The following is a 27,686-nucleotide window of genomic DNA, read 5'->3' on the forward strand; positions in this document are numbered from 1 at the left end:
GGCCTGCCCAGAAACGGCAGTCGTAGAAGCTGCAAATCTCCAAGTCCGCTGTGTGACCTTGGGCAAGTGAGTTTAGTTCTCTGTGCCTCTGTTACCTCATCTGTAAAATGGGGATTAAGGCTGTGAGCCCCATGTGGGATAACCTGATTACCTTGTATCTACCCCAGCGCTTAGAAGAGTGTTTGGCACATAGTAAGCACTTAACAAATACCATCATTATTATTATTATTGCTCTCCTTCTTGTGTGTATTCAAATGGGTATGCTTGCTCAATTTATGGTAAGCCCCTTGAGGACACAGACCACGTCATCTACTTTTATGGTGTGCTCCCATGCAACTAATGGAGTGCTCTGTACCCAGTAGGTGCTCAGTAAATACTAATGATGATAGTGATAATGATGATTAACTGGCTGACTAGAATCTGGAGATGGTCCTGAATAATACCCATCCACACCTTTCCCACAGTGTTGTAATAGGATGGTGGTTCAGGGCTGTAGGCCCAAAGAGCTAGAAATTCCTATTACCAATAAGGTGGGCATACGAATGTCCCAATTCCCAATGTGGGATCTGGGGAGGGGTTAGTGGCAGGTGCATCCTAAACTCTGAAAGTTGGGAGGCCCAGGTTCAAATCCCCATTCTGCTCTTTTATGGGGAGAAAATAGCTGCTCTCCATACCACTTAGATTGTGAGCCCTGATTAGGATAGGGGCCGTGTTCCATCTTAATACACTGTTTCTACCCCAGTGCTTTAGCACAGTAGCACTCAACAAATATCATACTTATTAATTATTAAATGACACTCGCCCTGGAGACATTGTTTGGCAGCAGGGAACTGTTTTGCCCAATGCAAATATGGGTCAACAATAGCTATTTCCGATGGAAAGTTCATTCAAAAAGGGCACTTAGCTCCTGCAGATTCAGCCAATAAATTACATCAAATGATGAACAAGCCTGCCAACTGGGGGCCTCTTCACACTTCAAACAAGTACTATTTCCTCACAAGTGCCCTCTTTTTGGTCCAGTGAGAGTTGAACAAAGTATCACGGGCACTCTTTGATCCACAAGGCTTTATATTTAAAAGTTTTGTGTAGTGGCTGTGGGAGGGATAAGTGGAAAATGTGCCCTTAACTGGCTTAGGGAAAGTGATGAAGAGATTTGGTACCTTTATATTTTTACTATTGCTAATACAATTGTCTCCAAGTCTCTTGAAAAAAAAATGGCTGCAAGGCATTCCTTCTTGAAGTGCTTGTAAAGCCAATCAATCAATCAATCAATAAACCCCTTAGGTTTAGGGTTCTTTTTGCTTTCCATGATACCTGCTTACCTGTGGTCTCCACTCGGCCTACCTGCCTGTCTTTCTGCGTCAGCAGAAAAGAGGCTCCATTTTGGTCTGCAGTTCAGTTTTGTGAGCCCGCGTCTCCAGGCCTCTGCTCGAAAATGAAATCATTTCAAAAAGCGTTGAAGTTTCATGGAAACATATGATGGAACTTGGGCAGGCATTCCAGTTGTATAGAAAACGTCAGAAGAGAATTTTTTGCCATTTTGCGCATGAACTTCAAATAGTCACTAATGAATTCACCTTTCAGCCATTCGCTTCGTAAGGTCACCTGGAAGTTTAGTTTCTATTTTTGAAGTTCTAATGTTCCGGAAGAAGAATTTCGATAAGGAGTCGCTGTAAGGCAAATGCATTTTCATTTTCATATGTTATTCTACAGTTACGCAGAAAATAATGAATCCTCCCAATGCCCTGAAAGTATGTCAAAAGCCATAATTCTAAGTGAGGGTCATTTATTCATTATCCATCAACCATTATTACTGCCAGTTTGATTATCAATTATTTAGGAGACTGGTTTTTCAGTTATGGGGGAGTGGAAGGACATTCTCAGTTCTATCAAAATACACAAAATTACAAGATCTCTGTACATCTGAGTAATAGTGCAAAGCTCAAAATGAAAGATATCTTTATTATTCAATGTAATAATTATTTCCAAAGGTGATTTCTTTTTGATGCTTTAATACATAACTGCTAATTTCTAAAATCCTTTTAGGAAGAACAAGAGTCCATGTTTGCCTTTCAATAATCTAAATGAATTTGGTATCTTTTTTCTCTTGTTCATATAATTACCATAATTCCTCTCATACTGAGCTGTTTAATTAAATAGTTAATTAGACTCACAAGAGGTTTATAATTCTTTTATGTTATTTCCTCATAAACAAGCTAGTCATGGTTTTTGCTCCATTTCTAAAGCCTTCTTGCATTTGATATGATAAAGCTTTCGTTTGTTTAATTACCAGTTTTAATATCTGAAACTTTCAACCAAAACATATGCAAATAAGCCTCTATATCATTTTATGCTGAACTAATTGAGTCCAGAAATAGCCAATTGCTGATATGCAAGTCTACATACTATGCGCATCTCATATGTGTATCATTCTCCCCTGCTCTCTTTTTATTTCCAGATATAAAAATATTTCAATTAACTTTTTATTTCTCCCCTTAAATAAGAATTTAATAAAAAAAAAACCATAAAAGCATTTGAAAATACCAATAGTGGCCCCTCTGTCTCATTTAATGGGCAAGTCAACTGCATTTCTTTTTATAGAAGGCAATCAAATCTTCCTGTGAGATGAGACATGCCATCTTTTCTAATATAATGCGGTCTCTGCTATCAGAGGTTTAACGTTAGCTTGTTTAACATCATTAATATTAGAAGTGATAACTATGCCCAGAAAAACCAAACTTTTCAAGAACCCCCAGGGAAGGGCAATTTAACATTTGTTTATTACCTGTGGCATCTCCGATTGGCATCAAAATTAATCGTACAACTTGAGAAGTCAAAATATTAATTATTTCAGGTAATGAATCTCATGATTTGGAATACAGAGTGAAACACCATCTGCATACAGACTAAGTTTTGACAAATAGGAATTGAGAGATGCCCAGTGTCAGCACCATCACCTAACTGCGAATTCATTTGTATCACAAGTCATGGTTATAGGCATAATACAAAATAAAATGAACGATTTCACAGAAAGCCTATTAAGAGCAGAAATTGTTTTTCTTGTTCGAATGTCAGATTTTTGAATGCAGGAATCGTATCTACTAACTTTTGTAGGGCTTAGTATGTGATCTCAAAAAGCAGGTGTTCAATACTTACTGTTGATTAATTGATTGATGAGTTAATCTTTGAGAGATGTGCTTGAATAACATTCCTGGAACTAGGGAAAGGGCCACAATTACCAATGGTTACCAATCACTACACCTGGGCAAAACAGTATGCCACTTTCAAGATTTCTAGAGGATTTGAGAGCCTATTTAAGATACTCTTGCTCAGATTCTTAAAAGAAGTTTGAGTGGGTGTCAGATACAATTGATTACAATCTATTTTTAAATATTTACTGGTTTTCTAGGTCCTGAACAAAATGTGGACTCTAAAGGTCTTTATCTGGTAACCTCTTGTTAAACAGATGAAGTAAATTTATGGAAAGTTAAATAGAAAGCAGCTCCCCAAATTTCAGATGGGAGAGGGCAGCAATATTCTTGTCTAATTGGGACAGAGTTCAGTCATCTTGGACCTACCCAATTCCAGTCATCTGAAAAGGCTTCCCAGAGGAGGCAATGGAAGGATTGGCCATTGGAGAGGCCCACTGCATCCATACCCATCATGGAGCTTCCCCGCTGACAGAGTTGGTTTTCATTCTCACTCACAGGCAAAGCCAAAAGCACTTAGGGAAGGTTTGGCATGGGAATACTGGAATATGCTGACTCTCTAGGGGCTGGAAGTCACCAGAACACCTGGGAGAGGAAGTTCTTTTGAAGATTTTTAAGGAAGGGGCAGCTAAGTGTGCCAGGGGTGAGTATTTTTCGAAAATTAAATAAGATACTTTTCCCTAATATTAAAAGAACTTTTTTTGGTTTGGTTCCTGAACACAGGAGAAAGGAACTATGGACCTAGACAGTTTATCTTCACCTTCTGTTCTTCAAGCCCTCTCTAAGCTGCTCACTCCACAGGGAGAGGAGGACGAGGATGACAATGAACCAGCGGTGAGCATCTTTTAAGACAGAAAAATACACTTGTCTGTTCACACCAGGGCTTATAATTGTGTTTCGAATCATTTTCCGCCATCGTTGACGATTGGGGCCATGACATTTTGTTCATCCACAGGAACCAGCAGGATCGCAGGTTGGGTTAAGAAATTGCTGTAGCTTACATATGGGAGTGTAGCCCCTAGCACATTTCTGCAAACAATTCTTTTTTTAAAATTCCACTGAAACACCAGCTAGGAAAGTAGTTCTGTAACCATGGCAGCAGCACCCAATAGTCCAAAATACGTGTTACTTATCTTTGTGGTCAAATGGTTCTTGACAAATGTTGGAAAGGGTAGAGGCTAGCACTGAGGAAGCTTTAGGCCATATCTAAATGAGACGGATGAGTAGGCCCAAAATGTCGTTTTCTTTTCCCCTGCTATTTTACTTATCTCTACAGTGGGGAATGAAGTGGAGCAATGAAATGGATCAACTGATTGGTGGATAGATAAGAAAATATTGGGACCAAAGAATCACAGTGTTTTCTCGAGACAGTTGTGTCTAAAGAGTGGCTCCCTAAAACAAGGTAGGGAATCTTGCCCTCACCTGTTCTAGTGCTGATCTTAAAGAGGACAACCATTTTTAACTACCCATTCACCTCATAACCACAAGCTTCTAGGGACTTTATATAATCTCAGCACCCTCTCTAGACCGTAAGATCAACTCTAGACTCTAAGCTTGTTATGGGCAGGGAATGTGTCGTTTATATTATTATATTGTACTCTCCCAAGTGCTTAGTACAGTACTCTGCACACAGTAAGTGCTCAATAAATACAATTGACTGATTGATAGCACCCCAGGTTGAGCCCAGTTTCCCCAGGATCTTTCCAAACTGCTTCTTCACCCCATATGCCCCTTCAGTTGATGTCAGAGGAATCCAGAGTTTAATCAAGAATCTCCATGGTGCTTCCAGGAACTATCTATAGAAACTGTTTTTCAACTTGGAGCATCTCTTGAGTATTCCAAGTCTCTGCCTCAGTTGCTAAGCAACTTACGACACTCAGCCACCTGGCTGGGTTGGGAAGAGTCCCCTATTACCGATCCTAAGCCAATTATTTATTTTGTTAGTCCACGTCCCCAACATTTTGTCGGGAAGTCTTCATTCAGTATGGAGCCCATATGGGTTTGAAAGAGTTGTTCTGATGACACAGTTCATCAGGGGAGGTCCATTTCCAGGGTAAATAAATAACTCTTGCAACTATCTGCACTGTGTGGTTCCTTCCCCAAATCATTATTTTCCCAATTGTCTCCCTTTTTGCTGAATTGTACTTTCCAAGCGCTAAGTACAGTGCTCTGCACTCGACTGAATGAATGAATGAATTGTGCGACTACAGGGAGGGTCTAGTTAAATTAATGATAATAATGATGGTATTTGTTAAGAGCTTAGTATGTGTTAGGCACTATACTAAGCACTGGAATGGATACAAGCAAATTCATTCAATTGTATTTATTGAGCGCCTACTTGTGTGCAAATAATAATAACAATGATGGCATTTATTAAGTACTTACTATGAGCAAAGCACTGTCCTAAGCACTGGGGAGGTTACAAGGTGATCAGGTTGTCCCACGGGGGGCTCACATTCTTAAAACCCATTTTACAGATGAGGTAACTGAGGCACAGAGAAGTTAAGTGACTTGCCCAAAATCACACAGCTGACAATTGGCAGAGTCAGGATTTGAACCCATGACCTCTAACTCCAAAGCCCATGCTGTTTTCACTGAGCCATGCTGCTTCTCTGTCCAACTGTTCCTGCCCCATGTGGGGCTCACAGTTTCATTCCCATTTTACAGAGAAGGCACAGAGAAGTGACGTGACTTGCCCAAGGTCACACAGCAGCGAAGTGGTGGAGCCGGGATTAGAACCCATCACCTTCTAACACTCAGGCCCGTGCTCCATCCACTATGCCATGGTGCTTCTCAATGGCAAGGGGATCTCCACTAGAGGACAGATGTGAAGATGGTCTGTGCACCTGTGAGTTGCCAAACTTCAGAAGGATTTAGAAGGCAAACAAAGTATCCACTGAGGCAAGCTTAGTTCTGCTAACAGAACTTTGCAGGAAGGTTAGCACTAGAGGATTGAAGGATGCCATCAGCCAACAGCTCATTTACACTCCATTTTGTACCAGCGAGAGAGCCTCCACACTTAGCCACTGGTCCACGAGTGAATAATAGTAGTAATAATAATAATAATGTTGGTATTTGTTAAGCGCTTACTATGTGCCAAGCACCGTTCTAAGCGCTGGGGAGGTTACAAGGTGATCAGGTTGTCCACGGGGGGCTCACACGATTTTAATCCCCATTTTACAGATGAGGTAACTGAGGCCCAGAAAAGTTAAGCGACTTGCCCAAAGTCACACAGCTGACAGTCGGCGGAGCAGGGATTTGAACCCATGACCTCTGACTCCAAAGCCCGTGCTCCTTCCACTGAGCCACGCTGCTTCTCTAGCACACTAAGCGTTCTGCAAACCTAGACTCAGGTTTCAGTCCTACCCTTCCCTCCTGGAGCTGGGCCCAGCTAGCGTCAATCAATCAATCAGCAGTATTTATCGAGCACACGTTTTGTGCAAAGCACTGTATTGAGCCCTTTTTTGTGATATTTGTTAAGTGCTGACAATGTGCCAGGCACTGTACTAAGCAGTGGGCTAGATAAAAGCGACTCAGGTGGGACACAGTCCTTGTCCCACATGGGGCTCACAGTCCTAATTCCCATTTTATAGATGAGGTGACTGAGGCATCAAGAAGTGAAGTGATTTCCCCAGGGTCTCACAGCAGACATGAGAAGCAGCATGGCTTAGTGGCTAGAGCACGTGCCTGGGAATCACAAGGTCATGGATTCTAATCCCACCTCCACCACTTGTCTGCTATGTGACCTTGGGCAAGCCACTTCACTTCTCTGTGCTTCAGTTACCTCATCTGTAAAATGGGGATTGAGAACCGTGAGCCCCACGTGGGACCCGGACTGGATCCAACCCGATTTGCTTGTATCCACCCCAGTGCTTAATACACTGCCTGGCACATAGTATGCATTTAACAAATACCACAATTATCATCATTATTATTACTAGACAAGGGGTGGGGACGGAATTAAAACTGAGGTCCTTCTGACTCCCAAGGCCCATGCTGTATGCACTAGGCAACACTGCTTCTCTACTGTGCACTTGGGAGAGTGCAATACAACAGAGTTCCTTGTCATGTTCCCACTGTCCCAAAGTCAATCCCAGTTAACATTCCCTTTGCCCATCACTCCTCTGGCTCGTCGCCCAGCCTCAAGGTCTCCTCATTTCCTCTTTTCATGAGCAGTTTGGTCTTATTTGTGCAAGCTGTGCGTTTTTGTCTCTTCATTTAAGCCCTCAAATCACCTAATGTCCAGGAGTGGGATGGTCCACTGTCCTTGGTGATCAAGCGCTCGTCCCTGCGGCACTGCTGGATAATTATCAGCATTTTCACGGAGTTTGGGAGCTCCGTTGGGAAAGGAACTGTGTTCCACCTGACTGTCTCATATCTATCTCATGCTTGGTCCCAAGTAAACCCTTCACAAATAACACACAAGCCTGACATACCTCTCAGAGTGAACTGGACTCAGGTGTGCCCCCAAAAAACACAAAAATGCTAGCCACCATCCCGATCTTTGAAGAAAAAGAGCCGGTAAATTGCTGGTAATGTAGCAAGTGATGTGTGATATATTTAGTTTCTTTCATTTTTTCCAAATAGCTGTTCTGTTTGTCCTGTGCCACCACATTCATATATTTAGATGTACTGAAAAAATGAGACTGCAACTTTTAAAATCAGATAACTGAATCAGTGGGCCACGAAGAAGAAGCCAGAGTTGAAGGTAGAGCAGATCAGGACAAAGCAAAACCACAAGGCAGGAGGTTAATGAGAACAAGAGGTATAGGAAACAAGGGCTAAGGGCGAGGGACCAGAAATTGAAGTCTGAAGGACGGGCTCACTTTCACCAACAAAGAACTTTTAAAAACTTCAGAAAAATATTAGGATTGTGCCAGAAATGAGGGAATTCTGTAATTGAAACAGACCCAGGGCCCGAAGAATTCACCCCACTGCTCAAGCGTAATATCAATAGCATTTGCATCTAGAAAGAGGAGGCATTTCTCAAGGAAACAGGACAGACTGAGAGAACAGAGAAACTGAGATCATTTCAATGAAGAATACAACTGACAGGGGAGAATTACTGTAGTAATGGAATGATTCTGTATGTCTGGGGTATAAGCAATTTAGAGATAATTGGCTATTCAGGTACTATACTATTGGAGGGTATTGTCTGAGTTTATCAGAACAGTGGGAGAATATTAAGTGATTCTAATGAGCTATTAAATCTTCCAGTAGAGAAGCAGCTTTCCATTCTTTAGCATATATTAATCTTAGAGGTTGGAGAAAGATCACAAGAGTAGTGTTGGAAAACACGCTGTCTTGAAACAGTAGGGGAGTTTGGATTTTAGAGAGAATGTCTATTCCCTTTAATCTATGAGGAGTCTGAAAACCTGTAGAAAATTCCCTTCCCAATTCTCCAATTCCTGATCACATCATCCCATTTGGCACCCTTAGCTCTCGGATGTCTATCGATCCATCTAATTAACCATCTCCATTTCTTATCCTTTGGGTAAATACAATTGATTGACCGATTGACTGATAGATGCTCTTACTCTTTTCCCTATTATGTACTTGTGACCACTTATTTCCCCTTTAAGATGGTAAACTCCTCAAGGGCAGGAACTGTGCTTATTTCTACTGATTGTTCCCGGCACTTATTACGGTGGTCTGTACACAGCAGGTGCTCAATAAATACTGTTGCTGTTCGTGATGATGATGATAACATGGAGTTTGTATAAAGAATATGTACTTGAATAGCCCTATTAGATTGCTCAAATCATTAGACCTATGACCACAGTGAAACTTGAAATAACATTTTTTTACAAAGCACAATTGCTTCTTAATTTTTTCAGTGATCTTTTCCCTTTTTCAGTTAAGCAAACTTTTTAATCATTCATTTTCATTAAGTTAATAAGATGAGACTCCCCCGGTGCTCTGAAGGACTGCTCCAATCAATAATGTCCGCAAAGAGTGCGTTCACCTTTTCCGTAACTTTCAAGGTTTTGTCTCTTTGGATTTAATATTCTGTGAAAGGGAGGCCCTCAACAAAATGGAAGGGTCTTACACATTGAAGAAACACTTTCAGCTGATTGAGTGAAGAAACACTTTCAGCTGATTGAGTATTAGTATTCCGGTGATTAATAATTTAAGAAAAACACTGCAAGTTTGCTTATATGACCTTGGTTTTAAAAACGGCCCAAAGTACTATCTTGAGATTTTCACATAAAATTGTGTGCTGAATCTTAATTGCAGGCACTTTTTAAAGCCCCTGGTTGGAAAAGTTCTGCACACAGTAAGTGCTCAATAAATATGACTGACTGACTGAATGAATGAAAAGCATGTTTACTGTCTGAGGAACTGATATTGAGTGGCTGCTTTAATCCTGAAGATCAGTACCTGGAGGAGACCAATCAATCAATGGTATTTATTGAGTGCTTACTGTGCGCAGAGCGCTGTATTAAGCTATACTGTACTAAACTGATTTCAGATACAAGGCTGAAACTATTGACTACAGGTGTGGCTATTTTGTTCTTATCATTATTACTGAAGCAGCATGGCTCAGTGGAAAGAGCACGGGCTTTGGAGTCAGAGGTCATAGGTTCAAATCCCGGCTCTGACAATTGTCAGCTGTGTGACTTTGGGCAAGTCACTTCACGTCTCTGGGCCTCAGTTACCTCATCTGTAAAATAGGGATTAAGACTGTGAGCCCCCCCGTGGGACAACCTGATCACCTTTTAACCTCCCCAGTGCTTAGAACAGTGCTTTGCACATAGTAAGCGCTTAATAAATGTCATTATTATTATTACTGCATTTGTTAAGCACTTACTCTGTGCTTAACCATTATAAGCGCTAGGGTAGATACTAATTGGTCAGAGTGCACAGTCCCTGGCCCACATGGGGCTCACAATCTAAGGAGGAGGTAGAACAAGTATGAAATCCCCATTTTACAGTTGAGGAAACCAAGGCACAGAGAAGTTGAATGACTTGCCTGAGGTCACACAGTGGGTAAGTGGCAGAGTCAAAATTAGAACCCAAGTCCTTTGACTCCCAAGATTGTGCTCTTTCCACTAGGCTGCACTGGTATCGGGGGGAATCCGTCCCAGAAGTCCTCTTCCCCATTGTCCAAGGCCCATGTCAAAGCTAGCCTTCTCGGTGAAGTTCATTGCGGGGACAAAAAAAGTCACATACTCCTAATGTTATTTGGCTCCTACCTCTCCGTAGAGCAATGATGGGTTTCAAATTAAATTTGATAGCACTCTGTGAGCTCTTTGGATGAAAAGCATATAAAATCTGAATTACTACAAATCCGATGGGCTACATAAGCTTTCATTACAGAATGGCCTTTTTTTTGCAGTTGTCTTCTTCATCGGCTCTTGGAGCCTTGAGTCCTGGAAATATTGGACCACCAAAGAAAGAGGAATCCACCGGTAAGTCTTATGCAGCTGTAGACCAGATCATTTTTCTACAGAAACATTCAGGATACATCACCCTGCTCCTCAAAAAACTCCAGTGGTTGCCCATCCACCTCTGTATCAAACAAAAACTCCTCTCCATTGGCTTTAAAGCATGCCATCACCTAGCCCCCTTCTACCTCACTTTGCTTCTCGCCTACAACCCAGCCCACACACTTGGCTCATCTAGTGCTAACTTTCTCACTGTACCTCCATCTCACCTGTCCTACCTCTAGCCTGGAATGCCTTCCTTTCTCAATCCTACCGATAATTATTCTCCCTGCCTTCAGAGCCTTAATGAGGCCCATCTCCTGCAAGAGGCCTTCTTAGACTCCTCATCTCCCACTGTCTTCTGACTTGCTCCCTTTGCTGTTCCCCGCTTCCAACCCCCCAGCACTTACGTACATATCTGCGATCTTATTTATTGGGATTGATGTCCATCTCCCCCCACTCTAGACTGTAAGCTCACTGTGGGCGGTGAATGTCACTGTTCATTGTTGTGTTGTACTTTCCCAAGTGCTTAGCATGCAGTAAGCGCTTAATAAATATGAATGCCTGAATATAATTTAGCCACTTCCTACCCATAACAGAGATAGCAGAGGTGACAATCCTGGCCAAAACTGTTCCCTTTGAAGCCAGACGATGACTTGGCATTTCACAATTTAAGCAAAGGAAATTCAATAATAATAGCTTTATTTAGAAGTATTATAATATTAATAATAATAATAATAATAATAAAAATAATGGTATTTGTTAAGCACTTACTACATGCCAAGCACTGCATTAAGTGCTTTTGTATTTGTAACCTCCCCAGTGCTTAGAACAGTGCTTTGCACAAAGCGCTTAATAAATGCCATTATTATTATTATTATTACTAAGTGCTGGGGTAGAGATAAGATTCATTCATTCATTCAATCGTATTTGTAGAGCACTTACTGTGTGCAGAGCACTGTACTAAGTGCTTCAGGAAGGATACAGATCCTGTTCTGAATGGACCGTGCAGTCTAAATGGGAGGCAGAACATAACACATGTTTTAGGTGCTAAGCTCTTGAGGAGACAGAAGATAATCCAGTCAGAGTCCCTGTTCCACATGGGGTTCAGAGTCTAAGAGGGAGGGGAAGCAACAATTGTGTTCATTTAGTTCTGTTGATAGATCACAAATCAGCTGAAGCAGAACTCTCCTGGAACTGAGGAACTTGTGTCTTGATTCTTTCAGAACCCCTAAGTTCCCCCAGCTCCAGACGACCCCAGCCAACTCAAGATTTTCAGTAGCTGCTTTTCCAGTTTGATGGATTCCTCAGCTTCATCTGTTCAATCGCCCTGCTTCTTGTCTTTTTTCATGCCCTTATTCATTAGCACCTTCTCTAGAGGGCAGGCAGAGAGAGGAGGAGCAAGTTCCACGAAGGATTTGCACATTCTGCTCTAGGGGATTGCTCATCCATCCGCTGAGTTATCTGATGGCAACTTTCAGTCAATCAATCGTATATATTGAGCACTTACTGTGTGCAGAACACTGTACTAAGCACTTGGGAGAATAAACTATAGCAGAGTATAAATCAGAGAGAAAACCACCAAAGATTTTGTAGGAGAGAAGGCTGAAACTATTGAGTACAGGTTTGGCTATTATGTATTATTATTATTATTATTATTATTATTATTATTAAGAAGCAGTGTGGTGTAGTGGAAAGAGCCTGGGCTTGGGAGTCAGAGGTCATGGGTTCTAATCCCAGCTCCGCCACTTGTCAGCTGTGTGACTTTGGGCAAGTCATTTAACTTCTCTGTGCCTCAGTTACTTCACCTGTAAAATGGGGATTAAGACTGTGAGCCCCACGTGGAACAATCTTATAACCTTGAACCTACCCCAGCGCTTAGAACAGTGCTCAGCACATAGTAAGTGCTTAACAAATACCACCTGTCTACATGTTCTGTCACCTGTCTACATGTTTTGCTTTGTTGTCTGTCTCCCACTTCTAGACTGTGAGCCCGTTGTTGGATAGGGACCATCTCTATATGTTGCCGACTTGTACTTACCAAGCACTCTGCATACAGCCAGTGCTCAATAAATATGTTTGAATGAATGAATGAAATACCATTATTATTATTATTATAGTCATCATCATTATTATACTTGTTAAGAATTTACTATGTGTCCAGCACCATTTTAAGTGTTAGGGTAATAATAATAATAATAATGATGATGGCATTTGTTAAGCGCTTACTATATGCAAAGCACCGTTCTAAGCACTGGGGGGGATACAAGGTGATCAGGTTGTCCCACCTGGGGCTCACAGTCTTAATCCCCATTTTACAGATGAGGGAACTGAGGCTCAGAGAAGTTAAGTGACTTGCCCAAGGTCACACAGCTGACAAGTGGTAGAGCCGGGATTCGAACCCATGACCTTTGACTCCCAAGCCCAGGCTCTTTCCACTGAGCCACGCTGCTTCTCTAGGGTAGATACTGGTTGATCAGAATAGTCACAGTCCCTGTCCCTCAGGGGATCGCAGTCTAAGAAGGAGGTAGGACAGGTATTTTATCCCCATTTTACAGTTGAGAAAACTGAGATACAAAAGAAGTTAAATGACTTGGCCAAGGTTACACAGCAGGCAATTGGCCGAGCCAGATTAAGAACCCAGGTCCTCTGGCTCTCGGGCCCTTGCTCTTTCCAAGAAGCCATGCTGCTTCTCTGATGATTTTCTCTCTTTACCATGAATGAGCAAGGGTTGACAACATTATATGTCTTGCTGGCGTGACAGCCATTCCTTGACTAATTCCAATTTCTGTTCATTCTGTGGAGTCTACATAGCAAGCGGCATGCTTCCAATGTGCTGTGTGCCCTGGTGAATCACAGCTTGTGTTTATATGTACAAAACCTATGCTAACTGAAAGCAGAATTTTTCAGAACACCTACATGAGCAAAATGGAAAACCTGAAAAATCTGAAAATCAGGCCCATTCCGGGGGAAAGGGTGGACATTTTGGGGAGACCTGAGCATCCCCAAGCTGACTTTAATTGCTAGAAGAGTGAGAATCGCCTCACTGGTCATGGATAGGGAAGAGTTGGCCTTCTGTGCTTATGCTGAGGCTCAGATTCTTTTTCATTTTTGCATGGGGAAACTGACATTGAAAATCTCAGGCATCTCAGCACTTGTGCAGAAACCTAAATCACTGTAGACTGTAAGCTCTTAGTGGGCATGGGTCTTGTCTACCAAGGTTATTTTAGCGTACTCTCCCAGGCGCTTATTACTGTGTTTGGTACAGAGTAAGCATGCTTTGATTGATTACATCCCTGAGATGCTGCAGCCTTCCTAGCACTTGAGTGAAGAATGGGTATAGGAAAGAGACTTGCTTTCCCACTCACCTTTGACCCCAGAACCTGTATTTCAAGCCCGAAACAACAGCGAAACCCAGAAGCAGTCTGGAAAGGAAGAGCAGCGGCATCGATCTTGTTGTTCTCATCTTCCTAGTTACCCCTCAAACCCAGACTGAAAATAGAAAAGCCATCTGGGATGTAGAGGAAATGCCAGAAGGATCAGAGTTTGATGACATGTGGGACCCCAGGGAGCAGCCAGAGTAAGTATAATAAAGCCGAGGGTGCGGAGGTCGGGGGTGAATTGTGACTTGTGGGGCGATGTGATCCGAAAACTTCCTATTTCTGACAAGAAGCATAGATAAAAGACCCCCCAGAAAACTTCTGGTACCTGAAAAATGGAAAGACCAGAGAACAGAAGGCATGTAGAACTGGTGGATGGTTTTTCTGTAGAGCAGAAACAAATGATAGAGGATTAGACCTCTTACTTCAGAGACCTCCTAGCTACACAACTGAAAAGTACAGGCTGTTTCCCTCTTGTAAACTTATTCTGAATGTCAGTTGTGAAAAGTGGGATTGAAAGGAGGCAAATCAGCCCCATAAATTACCAGCATTCACGCAAATTTAGTTACAATACCCTGTTTATGCATCAAAAAGCGGCTTCCACTTTCAATGTTCCACAGCGGGTGGGAGGTTATGTTCTCCCTTTAATTATTAATTGTTACTTGAACTTGTTCCTTGGAGTTCCTGCACACTAGCTTCTGGAACAGCCTGAGATTGAAAAAGTATAATCTCATATTACAATAAAAAAGCGAAACTTCTCCTCAACTTTACCTCCCAAAAGTTTAAGGCAGTCGGGTAAACACAGTGCACTAGTGTAGAGCTATGTTTTTCCAGCTTAGGGAGGTCACAGATCCTGGGTCGCAAATTATTATGTACCAAGTTTGCAAGCTTCCAGCTCCCAGCAGTGTGGAGAACTGGCAGGCACTTCCCGCTATGGAAAGGAAAGGAACCCTGGCCTCACCACCCGCTGTCGTTTTGCTGCTCATGGTTGCCAAGCCAAAAACCTTCCAGCTCCGAGCGGCAAAAAGAGCTGACAACCGCCATTAGTATCGAGGCTGTGCAGCCCAGAAACGGTTCTGAGGGTTTCCCACTGGGTGGGAAGATAGAAAATTGGGAACCACTGGCTTAATTCCCAGAAATGAGCTGAACAATTAAGTCAACTGAACCTTAAATCAGTAGAATTTCAAAGAAAAAAGCTATACATTTTTTTAAATGGCATTTGTTAAGCAGTTACTATGTGCCAGTTACTGTGCTAAATGCTGGGTTAGGTACAAGATATCAGGTTGGACACAGTCCATGTACCACATGAGGCTCCCAGTTGTAGTCCCCATTTTACAGATGAAATAACAGGCACAGAGAAGTGACTTGCCCAAGTTCACCCAACAGAAAAGTGGCAGAGCCAGGATCAGATCTCAGGTCTTCTGACTCTGAGGCCCGTGCTCTTTCCACTACGCTGTACTGCTTCTCGTCACCTTCTCATAAACGTTTTGAAAACTATTCACCCTAGAGCTTAATACAGTGCTTGTTACCTGGTAAGTGCTTAACAAATACCACAATTATTATTATTATTATTTTTACTAGAACCCATATTTAGAAAGCCAGAATATACTTTGTCGGTTCTTGAAAACTTTCATTAGTAGGGTCAGTCTGGTAGCATTGCTCTTTCTGGCGAAAGCAACATGTCCAATTTTTTTTTTTTAGATACCTCTGAATATGGAGGCAGCAAGAGCCTCCAAATCATAGAATGAAAAAAAAAATACAAAAAGACCCTGGGCGTGGCTTTTAGAAACTAAAGGAGGTTTCGAAGCAGTTTCTGAAAATCCTCATCACTTCTGTCTGCATTCTCCTTTGAATACATTTACTGATGCTTCCATTCTGGGGCTTTATTCAATAGTGCAATTCCTCAAAACACAAACAGAAAATAACCTTATACTCAGAACAATGTGAGTGGGACCTAAAGAAAGCATCCCATACCCTCATCATTCCAGTTTGAGAAGAACTTATCCTATTTTTAAAGCCTTCCCAAGAAAAAGAATGGTACTAAATTATGTTAAGATGGAGTTTTATAATTAAAAACAATTCATCCATTACTGTTAAGTTAAATGAAACCTGTTTGTATGTGGAATGCAAACTAGAGAGGAGGGTGTTTCAATTTAGCAGTGATTAACTAAAATCACAAAAAAAGATTCATAAAACTTGGCATAACTTGGAAATATTTTCATTTCTAAGGTTTTCTGATAGGAGAACAGATCCTTTAAGCCCTATTGCACAATATCCATCTGCCAAGTGGGAACTTTCCTCTCTGATTGCTGATCATCCTTAAGACATTGGAATTAATATTCCATCATCTGTTCCTCTTTTTCATTAGGTTTATAGGTTAGGATCTCTCCTATTATTATGGAACTTCCCTAACAGGATCCACTCCTGAAAAATTAAATTCATTTATTTGTAACGGATGCATCACAGTAATGCTAAGAAATTACAGTACAGGAAAATTGTAAACAAAGCAGTCGTCAATATGTTTAGCCAACCACCTAAATTCTATGCTCCTCTTGATGGTCTTGCAGTAATAGTGAGGGTGCTGTTTGTCGAGGAAGACTGTAAGCTCCTTGTGGCCAGGGATTGCGTCCACCAACTCTGTTGTACCGTACTCTCCCTAGCGCTTAGTACAATGCTCTGCACACTGTAAATGCTCAGTAAATACCACTGATTGATTGGCATCTCAGTAGAAATGGTGTAGAGGAGAAGCTGGTTTATCACCATAATGTTTTATTCCAGTTGAAGGTGCTAAAAACAGGCACACTAATTTTAGCTGCATTTGGAACAAGGAAAAAAAGTTTCCTAAGTTGATTATGATGAACACTTTAAAAGATAAAAATCTCCTTTACTAGAGCCTATGTAATGGAGAGCATGGAAATTAAGATAATTAGGAATTGACTTGGTTCTGATCTTTCAAGTTTTCATTTTTTGACTAACTGGCCACACGTTTTGCTAACCTCTTTCAGGTATGAGATTATCTTCAAACAGCAGGTGGGAGCAGAGGATGTATTCCTGGGAATGACCAGAAAGGATCCCTCCACAGCCTGTTGTGAGGACCTGCTGGTGAGACAGACTTTCATCCTCTAGAGCCTCATTAAAAACAAAAACAATTGGTAGGCTTCCTATACCAATTTTTCCCTAGACATTCAGGGTATTTTAAAAACCACAACCCTATCTTAAGAAATCACAGGTCCTCCCCCGCATCCACTAGCCCCCCTCAAATATTTACAGCTAAGGGAGAAAGAAGATTGACAACCATAAATGGATGGACATATATATTCAGGGACAGATCAATCAATCAATCTTATTTATTGAGTACTTACTGGGTGCAGAGCACTGTACTAAGCGCTTGAGAGAATACAATATAACGGAGTTGGTAGGTGTATTCCCTGCCCACAATGATGGGCATATATAGCTATGTGTATATGCCTATATATATATGCATACATATATTATCACATATATCTAAGTCAAAAATACAATCTTTTGGATTGTAAACTCTTTAAGAACAAGGATTTTGACTTTTTCTGCATTTGTTCAACTTTGGGGATCCTAATCCTGTGCGCCACATATAGTGCGAGTTCTCAGCCTCCTCATCTATCAAATGAGGATTTAAAACCTGTTCCCCCTCTGCTTTGGACTATAAGTTTTGGAGGAGATGTGACATTAATAAGGTGGGGAGAAGGTGGTGGGATGGCATAAATGGAGGGGAAGGGAGTTCCAGGCTAGGGAAAGGACATGGGAAAGGTCTCGGTGGCAAGATGAGATGGGGGCACAGCGAGCAAGCTGGTGCTAGAGGAGCAAAATGGGCCATCTGGCGTGTAGTAGATCATTGAGGTAAAGTATGAGGGGGCAAGCTAAATGAGTGCTGCACAGCTGATGGTGGGGAGTTACTATTTGATGTGGAGGTGGATGGGTAACCACTAGAGAATCTTAAGAAGTGGGGAGTTGTGGACTGAACTCTTTTTAGAAAAATGATCTGGGCAGCAGAATGATGTGTGGATTGGAGTGGGGAGAAACAGGAGGGAGGGAGGTCAGCAAGGAGGCAGATGCAGTAAACAAGGTGGGAAAGGATAAATGCTGGGATCAGCATAGTTGCAGTTTGAATAGAGAGGAAAGAGCGAATTTTAGCCATGTTGTGAAGGTAGAACTGATAGGTTTTGGTGACAGATTGAATATATGGGTTGAATGAGATAGATAAGTTGAGGACATCTCCAAGGTGAGATAGGAAGGATATTGGTACTGTCTAGAGGGCTGGGAAAGACAGGGAAGAACAGGATTTGGCTGGGAAGATAAGGAGTTCTGTTTTCGACATGTTTAGCTTGAAGTTTCAGTTGGGCACCCAGGTCGAATTGTCCTGAAGGCAGGAGGAAAATGTGAGACTACAGAGAAGGAGCATGGCAGGGATGGACAGCTAAATTTGGGAATCATCTGGGTAAAGGTAGTTAAAGCCACAGGAGTTAATAAGCCCTCCAAGGGAGTGGTTGTAGGTGGAGAATAGAACTGAACCTCGAGGGACCTCCACTGTCAGAGGGTGGGAAGTAGAGGAAGCGTCTGGAAAAGAGACTGAGAAAGAGTGGTGAGAGAGATAGGAAGAAGAGCAGCGGGTTAGTGTCAGTGAAGCCAAGGTTGAATAGAGTTTCAAGGAGAAAGGGGTGGTCCAAAGTGTCATAGACAGCTGAGCGGTCCAAGAGGCTTAGAATGGAATAGAGGCCATCAGATTTGGTGAGAAGAAGATCATTGGTGATCTTAGAGAGGGTTGTTTCCATGGAGTGAGGGGGCAGAAACCAGGTTGGAGAATTGGAGGAGAGGAAATGGAGATGGCGGAGGTGTAGACAACTCTCTCAAAGATTTTGGAGAGGAATGGTAGGAGAGAGGGGAGCTTGAGTCTTGGGAGTATGCCCAGTCCATGCATCATCATCATCAGTCGCATTTATTGAGCGCTAACTGTGTGCAGAGCAGAGCACTGTACTAAGCGCTTGGGAAGTACAAATTGGCAACATATAGAGACAGTCCCTACCCAACAGTGGGCTCACAGTCTAAAAGGGGCTCACAGTCTAAAAGACTGCAGCCCAACCTTCTTTCCAAAAGGCCTGAGTCATACATGCATCTTTATTCCTGTATACTTCTAGGATTTGTGGGATTCATGAATGAACAGGAATGCACATTGTGTGACTTTTCATGCTTTCCTAGCAGCCCCCTTATCCCAAGGAGTCCTTAAACAGATCTTGAGTGGCCCTTGAGTGGGTCCAAGTTAAGGCCATCCAAAATGCACAATAGAACGTCTGCTCAGTTGTGGAAGAACTGAGTATGTAGCATGTTATTTATTTTGCTTATTTATTGGTTCATTTGTGGCTTGCTTTAGTTGTAACCAGTTTTATCTGCTTTCCCTTCTGTTCACCTTGTATTATTATTTTTATATGCTGCAGTTCTTAAACACTTATTTCATGTCAAGTACTGTACTAAGCACTGAGGAAAGGCACAAAGATATTGAATCAGGCACAGTCCTTGAATCAGGACTTAAAAGGGTTGGGAGAGAACAGACATACTGGGAAAGAAATAAAAGGGTGAAGTCAGTAAAAAATACTTCAATAATAATAGCAAGGAAAACAACAGAACATATAACTGCAGGGGTGGAATGGTCCTCAAATCTCTTTCCTCACTGCTGTAGTCAGGGTCGCTATAGTTCAAAGCAGTCACAACCTTTCCCATGTTGGAACACTTCTTCGGGTGTACCATCAATCCGTCCTTCAGGGAATTTATGGATATAGTGTGCAGAGCCCCATAAGAGCACATGGAAAGAGTACACTGGAAGTAAAAGGTGCAATGTCTGCCTTCACTTAGCTTACAATTTAGTGAAGGAAAAAAAGCAGAAATAAATTATTTACAGAGGAAACAGCAGGATGAACAGGAACAGAACAGTTAGAAGTATGAGTACATCAGTGTGAAATCCCTAGCAAGTAATTGAATGTACAGTTGACTAGACCTATATACATAAATACTAACTACTTTAGATTGGAACAGTGCTTTGCACATAGTAAGTGCTTAATAAATGCCATTATTATTATTATTATTATTATTATTATTATAAGCTCCTTGTGGGCAGGGAAGGTTTCTGCCAACCTGCTGTACTGAACTCTCCAAAGTGCTTAGTACAGTGCTTTGCACACAGTAAGCACTTAATACATAGCATTGATTGATTGGTGTAAATACTAAAGGAGCCATTGGGTGTTGGCAATTAATTGGAGAAGATTTCTGCAGCTGGAGAGAGGTCAGGGCTAGAGATGCAAATTTGGGAGTCATCAGTGGGGCTGGAGATGGGGAGGCTGAAGCCATGTGAGCAGAAGAGGTCTCCAGGAGAACGAGTGCAGATTAAGAAGGCGGCTGAAACCAGAGCCTGGATCCGATTTCATCACCTTGGGTCTACCCCAGCCCTGAGCACATAAGAAGCTCTTAACAAATGCCATAATTAATATTAATGATCGGAGAATAAGTGGTTGCAAATCTTGATGAGGGAGGGGAGGAAAACAGGAACAAATGTTCTGAAGCGAAAGGGGATGGGACAGGAGTTGGGACAGGGAATGGTTTTTGAGGAATGGGAGACATGGACTGGGTGCATTTATGAGTACAGGGATTTGGAGGTGGATCTATGGTGGCTGCTTTCTCTCATCAGCAACTCATCTTTAATAATCATGGTCTTTGTGAAGCACTTACTATGTGACAAGCACTCTGGGGTAGTTACAAGGTCATTAGTCTTTTAGACTGTGAGCCCACTGTTGGGTAGGGACTGTCTCTATATGTTGCCAACTTGTACTTCCCAAGCGCTTAGTACAGTGCTCTGCACACAGTAAGCGCTCAATAAATACGATTGACTGATTAGGTTGAACATAGCCCCTGTTCTACATGGGACTCACAGTCTAAGGAGGAGGGAGAAAGGGGTATTTAATCTGCCAGAAATCAATCCATCAATCAGTGGTATTTATTATTCACTGTGTGCAGAACGTTGTAGTAATTGCCTGGGAGAGTACAACACCAAACAGTTAATAGGCGCATTCCCTGCCCAGAAGACAGACATTAATATGAATAAATAAATTACAGTCATCCTGTATTTAGACCGACCCAAGGAAATTATGGGAGGACAAACTCCACCCAGGACTAGTTGAGAGTTTTGTGAAGGTCCCATTGATCGCTGCAGAGCCAAATTCCCAACAAGACAACATCCAAAGTTGAGATTTAATAAATACCACAGATTGTAAAAGATAAGAGAAAATGTCAAGATTTACAAGATAATATTTAAAGTCACTAAGGTCCAGCGCTTAAAACAGTGCTTGGCACATAGTAAGCTCTCACCAAATGCCATCATTATTATTTAAGAATTTCAGGGTCAAACTTAGTGATCACCTTCCTTGGCTTCCAAGTGTTCCGACTACGGGTCCTTCCCTCAACCTCCTCTGGAAGCATCTCCTTCATCTCACAGTGTCCCAGTTTGATCTCAAGAAAATATAGCCATTTCACCATCAAGAGACGGAAGCTTAAAGAAGGGTGGACATAAGAGAAATAGGAAGACTTACTTCATCTTTGAATCCAAAGCCTTTGACACCTCAGGCGGCAGAGTGAAGGATGGTAGTTCCACCTCTCTGGGCATTCTAAAGTCACTGATTCAATTCTGATTCATAGAAGTTTCTGCTCTATTGTAAGTTCCTTGAGGGCAGGGATCATGCCTACTTACTCTAATGTACTCTCCCAAGTGCTTAGTACAGTGCTCTGCAAAGAGTTAGTGCACAATAAATACCATTAATTAATTGAATTAGATAATAATAATAATAATGATGGCATTTGTTAAATGCTTACTGTGTGTAAAGCACTGTTCTAAGTGCTGGGGGGCATACAAGGTGATCAGGTTGTCCCATGTGGGGCTCACAGTCTTAATCCCCATTTTGCAGATGAGGTAACTGAGGCCCAGAGAAGTTAAGTAACGCCCAAAGTCACACAGCTGACAAGCGGAGGAGTTGGGATTAGAACCCATGACCTCTGACTCCCAAGCCCTTGCTCTTTCCACTGAGCCACGCTGCTTCTCTGTAGATGTCTGACATGGGTGATTAGCAAAATGAAACGTGGAGGAAAAAGGAGGAAGTGAAACACACTATGACATATGTTTAAGAGAAGCAGCGTGGCTCAGGGGAAAGAGCAGGGGCTTTGGAGTCAGGGGTTCAAATCCCAGCTCTGCTTAATAATAATAATAATGGCATTTATTAAGCACTTACTGTGTGCAAAGCACTGTTCTAAGCACTGGGGAGATTACAAGGTGATCAGGTTGTCCCACAGGGGACTCACAGTCTTAATCCCCATTTTACAGATGAGGTAACTGAGGCACAGAGAAGTGAAGTGACTTGCCCAAAGCCACATAGCTGCAGTTGGTGGAGCCGGGATTTGAACCCCTGACCTCTGACTCCAAAGCCTGTGCTCTTTCCACTGAGCCATGCTGCTTCGCACCGTGTCACTTTGCTTGTCACGCTGCTTGTCACCTGTGTCACTTTGGACAAGTCACTTAATCAATCAAATTTATTGAGCGCTTACTGTGTGCAGAGCACTGTACTAAGCGCTTGGGAAGTACAAGTTGGCAACATATAGAGACGGTCCCTACCCAACAGTGGGCTCACAGTCTAAAAGGGGGAGACAGAGAACAAAACGAAACATACTAACAAAATAGAATAGATATGTACAAGTAAAAAAATAAATAGAGTAATAATATGTACAAACATATATACATATATACAGGTGCTGTGGGGAAGGGAAGGAGGTAAGATGGGGGGATGGAGAGGGGGACGAGGGGGAGAGGAAGGAAGGGGCTCAGTGTGGGAAGGCCTCCTGGAGGAGGTGAGCTCTCAGTAGGGCCTTGAAGGGAGGAAGAGAGCTAGCTTGGCGGATGGGCAGAGGGAGGCCATTCCAGGCCCGGGGGATGACGTGGGCCGGGGGTCGATGGCGGGACAGGCGGGAACGAGGCACGGTGAGGAGATTAGCGGCGGAGGAGCGGAGGTTGCGGGGTGGGCTGTAGAAGGAGAGAAGGGAGGTGAGGTAGGAGGGGGCGAGGGGATGGACAGCCTTGAAGCCCAGGGTGAGGAGTTTCTGCCTGATGCGCAGATTGATTGGTAGCCACTGGAGATTTTTGAGGAGGGGAGTAACATGCCCAGAGCATTTCTGGACAAAGACAATCCGGGCAGCAGCATGAAGTATGGATTGAAGTGGGGAGAGACACGAGGATGGGAGATCAGAGAGAAGGCTGATGCAGTAGTCCAGACAGGATAGGATGAGAGCTTGAATGAGAAGGGTAGCGGTTTGGATGGAGAGGAAAGGGCGGATCTTGGCAATGTTGCAGAGCTGAGACTTAACTTCTCTGGACCTCAGTTACCTCATCTGTAAAATGGGGATGAAGACTGTGAGCCCCCCGTGGGACAACCTGATCACCTTGTAAACTCCCCAGTGCTTAGAACAGTGATTTGCATATAGTAAGTGCTTAGTAAATGCCATTATTATTATTATTTAAGAATATCACATTAAACTTCCTTTTCTGGTCAATCACAGGCTGCATTGGAAGGGACCAACTACTTCATTCATTCATTCAGTTATATTTATTGAAAGCATACTGTGTGCAGAACACTTTAGTAAACAGTTAAGGAGAGTACAACAATAAACAGACACATTCCCTGCCCGCAATGACTACTTGTTGTTGGGGAGTGATTCCTCCACACACACACACACACACACACACACACACGTTCTAAACTTAATTTGATTAAGGGTTCATAACTACTAGACAATATTTGGACATATCAGGCTTTTTCGCCCACCCACATAAACAGTGAGAAGCCATTATTAGTAAAATCTGTGAACACAAGGACAGATATGTATTACAGTGTATATATTATGCTATATGTATTGCTTATACTATACTGCATTTTTATGTTGTATATTCCATCTTATTCTCTATGTTACTATAGAATGTAATAGATAATAGTGTATAGAATAGGATATATAGCATACTACAGCATAGTGCTCACTATCTATGCTATACTATAGCTATGTAGATATGCCATACTTAGCAACTATTTTCAGGAATACAGAACTCAAGATATGTTCTCCCTCCTACTGAGACTGTGAGCCCTATGAGTGACAGGGACTGTGTCTAACCAGATTAACGTGAGTCTATTCCAGCACTTAGAACAGTGTTTGACATATAGCAATCCCATGACAAATACCATTAAAAAAAATGATCGGAGACACCTGGAAAGAAATACCTTAGTTACTTCTGAAAGAGAATGACTAATTAAAATGCAAAATTTGACCATTAGGAATCAGAAGGATTCATTAAAAACTTCATTGTTTCCTTCAAGCCATCCCATTAAGTTGAACTTCCAAAACAGCTTTTTGTGTTAATTCTGTTCAACATTTCTCTCGCTCTTTCAGATTAAAATCAAGCTACCAGGTGCAAAGTCCTCTGACATCACACTTGACATCAAGGAAAAGGTTCTTGACCTTCGAACCCCAAAACAGTGAGTGAGCCAGAGAGCGCCAAGAGTGAATTTATCAATGGTCCATTGAGTTTTTCAGTAAATGTATATGATGGAATATATAGTGATTTTGCAACGACACCCAATCGCCCGATCCTTGACATCCAGATTCAGTTCATTTATGTAACAATGAAAAGAGCAAGAGATGAAAATACCTCCATATCATTAGACTTGCACCTAGATCCTTAAAAGTAATATTGAGGCAGGGGGTTTGAGTGGTGAACTGAATGAATTACTATGACAATATTAACTGCTGTTAGAATGTTTTTGTTCCAGTGAACATTGAATAGAACTCAGTCATTAGCCAGTAATACTGACGAGGCAAAAATCCCTCTCTCATCACTCTAAACAGGTTTGAATTTCCATGTTTCAAAATCCTAGTTTGTAAGCATCTTTTTGTTAATAATAGTAGTGGGTGCTAGAGTGAAATACATAGATGATCAATCATTCCAGTCGTCATTAGCTGCCCCTCTTGAATTGATTTCTCTCCCTGGACTTATAGGTCTTGTTACCATCATCATTCTTGCTTCAGCTGATTTATAATAATCTTTTACTCTACTGAAGCTTCCACCTCTAAGCACTTAGCTAGATTTTATAATTTTATTTTTATAACTAGAGGTTATTTTTTTTCTTTTAAGGAGCTAAAATGAAAATGAGACTCCACCTTACAAGCTGACACACTCCAGGGGAGGTCTTGGGCACCACCAGATTTTTGTACCCACAGTTATTCTGAGGTGTGAAACCACAAATGCTAGTTAGAGTATTTGTGCTTAGCTCCTTGCCGACCTAAGGGCCCAATTCTTCTGAAGTGGCACAAGCATCACAGAAAATCTCTCCTTTAGTGGCTAGGGATGTGTAATCAATGTTTCTAGGGAAAACAGTGCTCTGAACTTAGGTCTTTTCAGATGAGCAAAGAATGAATTGATTTCCAAGGGTTTTGTTTTCAAACAGTAGTATTCAATTCAAGTACTCAAGAATGCTTGGGTTTTTTAAAAAAATACTAAATTCGGTACTGATTTGGAATCTTTACAGCTCCTGAAAAAGCCCAGTTCACTTTTTATTAAGATGCTCAGTCCTTTTCTAGAGCGGATGTTAGGTTACATGTACTCCAAGCATTTCGTGATATTCAGTTTCAAATGTAGACCAGCCCCATGCATTATTCAGATCTATACCACTGTGACGGCATTATGGATGTCTCATCCACAGCATTGCACCTGAAATGTGCAACCATCCTGCCAGGGAGCCTTAAGCTGAAAGACAAACCCAGCCATCTATCACAGGAAATCTTTGTCAGTACACAAGAGAAAGAGCTGGAGGCCACAGAGACCGGGAGTTCTTTACTGGACCATATGCTGGCATTACATATCTGCCAATTATGTACATACCTGCAATTTATGTACATATCTATAATTTATTTTCATCCCCATAATTCTACGTATATTAATGTCTGTCTCCCCTTCTAAACTGTAAGTTTGTTGTGGGCAGGGAATAATAATAATAATTATGGCATTTGTTAAGCACTTACTATGTGTCAGTCACTATACTAAGTCAGCGCTTAGAACAGTGCCAGCGCTTAGAACAGTGCTGTGCACATAATAAGCGCTTAACAAATGCCATTATTATTATTATTGTTATTATGGAATGGAGACAAGCAAATCAGGTTGGACACAATCCCTTGTTCCATGTGGGGCTCACAGTCTCAATCCCTGTTTTACAGATGAGGTAACTGAGGCACAGAGAAGTTAAGTGACTTTCCCAAGGTCAAACAGCAGACAATGTGTCTGTTATATGGTTATATGGTATTCTCCCAAGTGCTTAGTACAGTGCTCTGCACTCAGTAAGCACTCAACAAATACGACCGACTGACTGACGTTAAGCCAGAAACGGGCCGCTGCCATAGCTCTGTAACAACATTGCACCCCGCTATATACCTCATGCTAAAAAGACTCTGACTAAATGAAACTGATGTCCAACTCTCATTGGAATCTGACAGAACTAATCTGATCATTCATATGATCCCGTTGAAAAGGTGGTTTCAAGCCTCTGTCTCCTAATTAATTAATAATGGCATTTATTAAGCACTTACTATGTGCAAAGCACTGTTCTAAGCACTGGGGAGGTTACAAGGTAATCAGGTTGTCCCATGGGGGACTCACAGTCTTTAATCCTCATTTTACAGATGAGGTCACTGAGGCACAGGGAAGTTAAGTGACTTGCCTAAAGTCACACAGCTGACAATTGGCGGAGCCAGGATTTGAACCCATGACCTCTGACTCCAAACCCCGGGCTCTTTCCACTGAGCCACACTGCTTCTCTGATTATTATTTATATTTTTTTCCCTAGGAAGTTGCTATTGCACCTCCCCCATCCTGTGGACAGCCAGAATGGAAAAGCTCGTTTCATCTCAGAAAAGCAGATCCTGGAAGTCACCTTAACTATGAAGAGAGAGTTGGATTTCATTAACTTCTTCTGAAAGTGTTTTGCGGGGATGGGGTGGGGCAGGGAGGGAGAGGGAATAGCAATTAAGAGGAAGAATCAACAAAGTTCAATCAACATTTCTCCAATTAGTACAATTTTCCCATTGGTAGTTTGAGATGGTTGGAATGCTCCCATTGCAATTCTGGGATCTGCAAGGTGGTTCGTAATGACAGATCATCTGTTAGAACATGCCAATACCCATATTTGACTAGAACAAGAATTTGGAGTTGTAGACAGGCCCTATATATGCAATGCCTATCATTAGTCAAATAACTGGAATATAAAAATGTATTTTTCTTATGTGCCCAATAATTACTAACAGCACCTCTATTGAAACCTGCAGAATATTGTGACAAATGAAATACTTGGTTTCCAAAAGCAGTTTCGAGACACACATGGTGTACTTACAAATTGTACGTTATCTCCTTTACTTCCAAACTTGCTTCTTAATTGAAAATATATATTTTTTGAGACTCAAGTTACTGTCTCCTCCCAGTTCTGCTGCTGTAATATATAATCTCCATGCAAAGCAAGTGAAAGTGCATTCCCAGGTTCTTCATTTTCCCAAGAAGCAATAAAGGAAAA

The 27,686-nt window shown here is 41.9% G+C and overlaps 1 protein-coding gene across 1 annotated transcript; it reads left to right on the plus strand.

Moving 5' to 3' along the window:
- On the plus strand, positions 1 to 27,686 carry DNAAF6 (dynein axonemal assembly factor 6; the record flags this gene model as incomplete). The annotated part of the gene is made up of 7 exons (XM_038747784.1): positions 1 to 66; positions 3,933 to 4,043; positions 10,549 to 10,621; positions 14,111 to 14,216; positions 17,022 to 17,118; positions 24,520 to 24,605; positions 26,967 to 27,686. Coding segments are annotated over 7 exons (669 nt in total), but the record flags the coding sequence as incomplete, so codon positions are not given.

Source organism: Tachyglossus aculeatus, chromosome 6 (assembly GCF_015852505.1).
Source record: "Tachyglossus aculeatus isolate mTacAcu1 chromosome 6, mTacAcu1.pri, whole genome shotgun sequence".
NCBI classification, from domain to species: domain Eukaryota; kingdom Metazoa; phylum Chordata; class Mammalia; order Monotremata; family Tachyglossidae; genus Tachyglossus; species Tachyglossus aculeatus.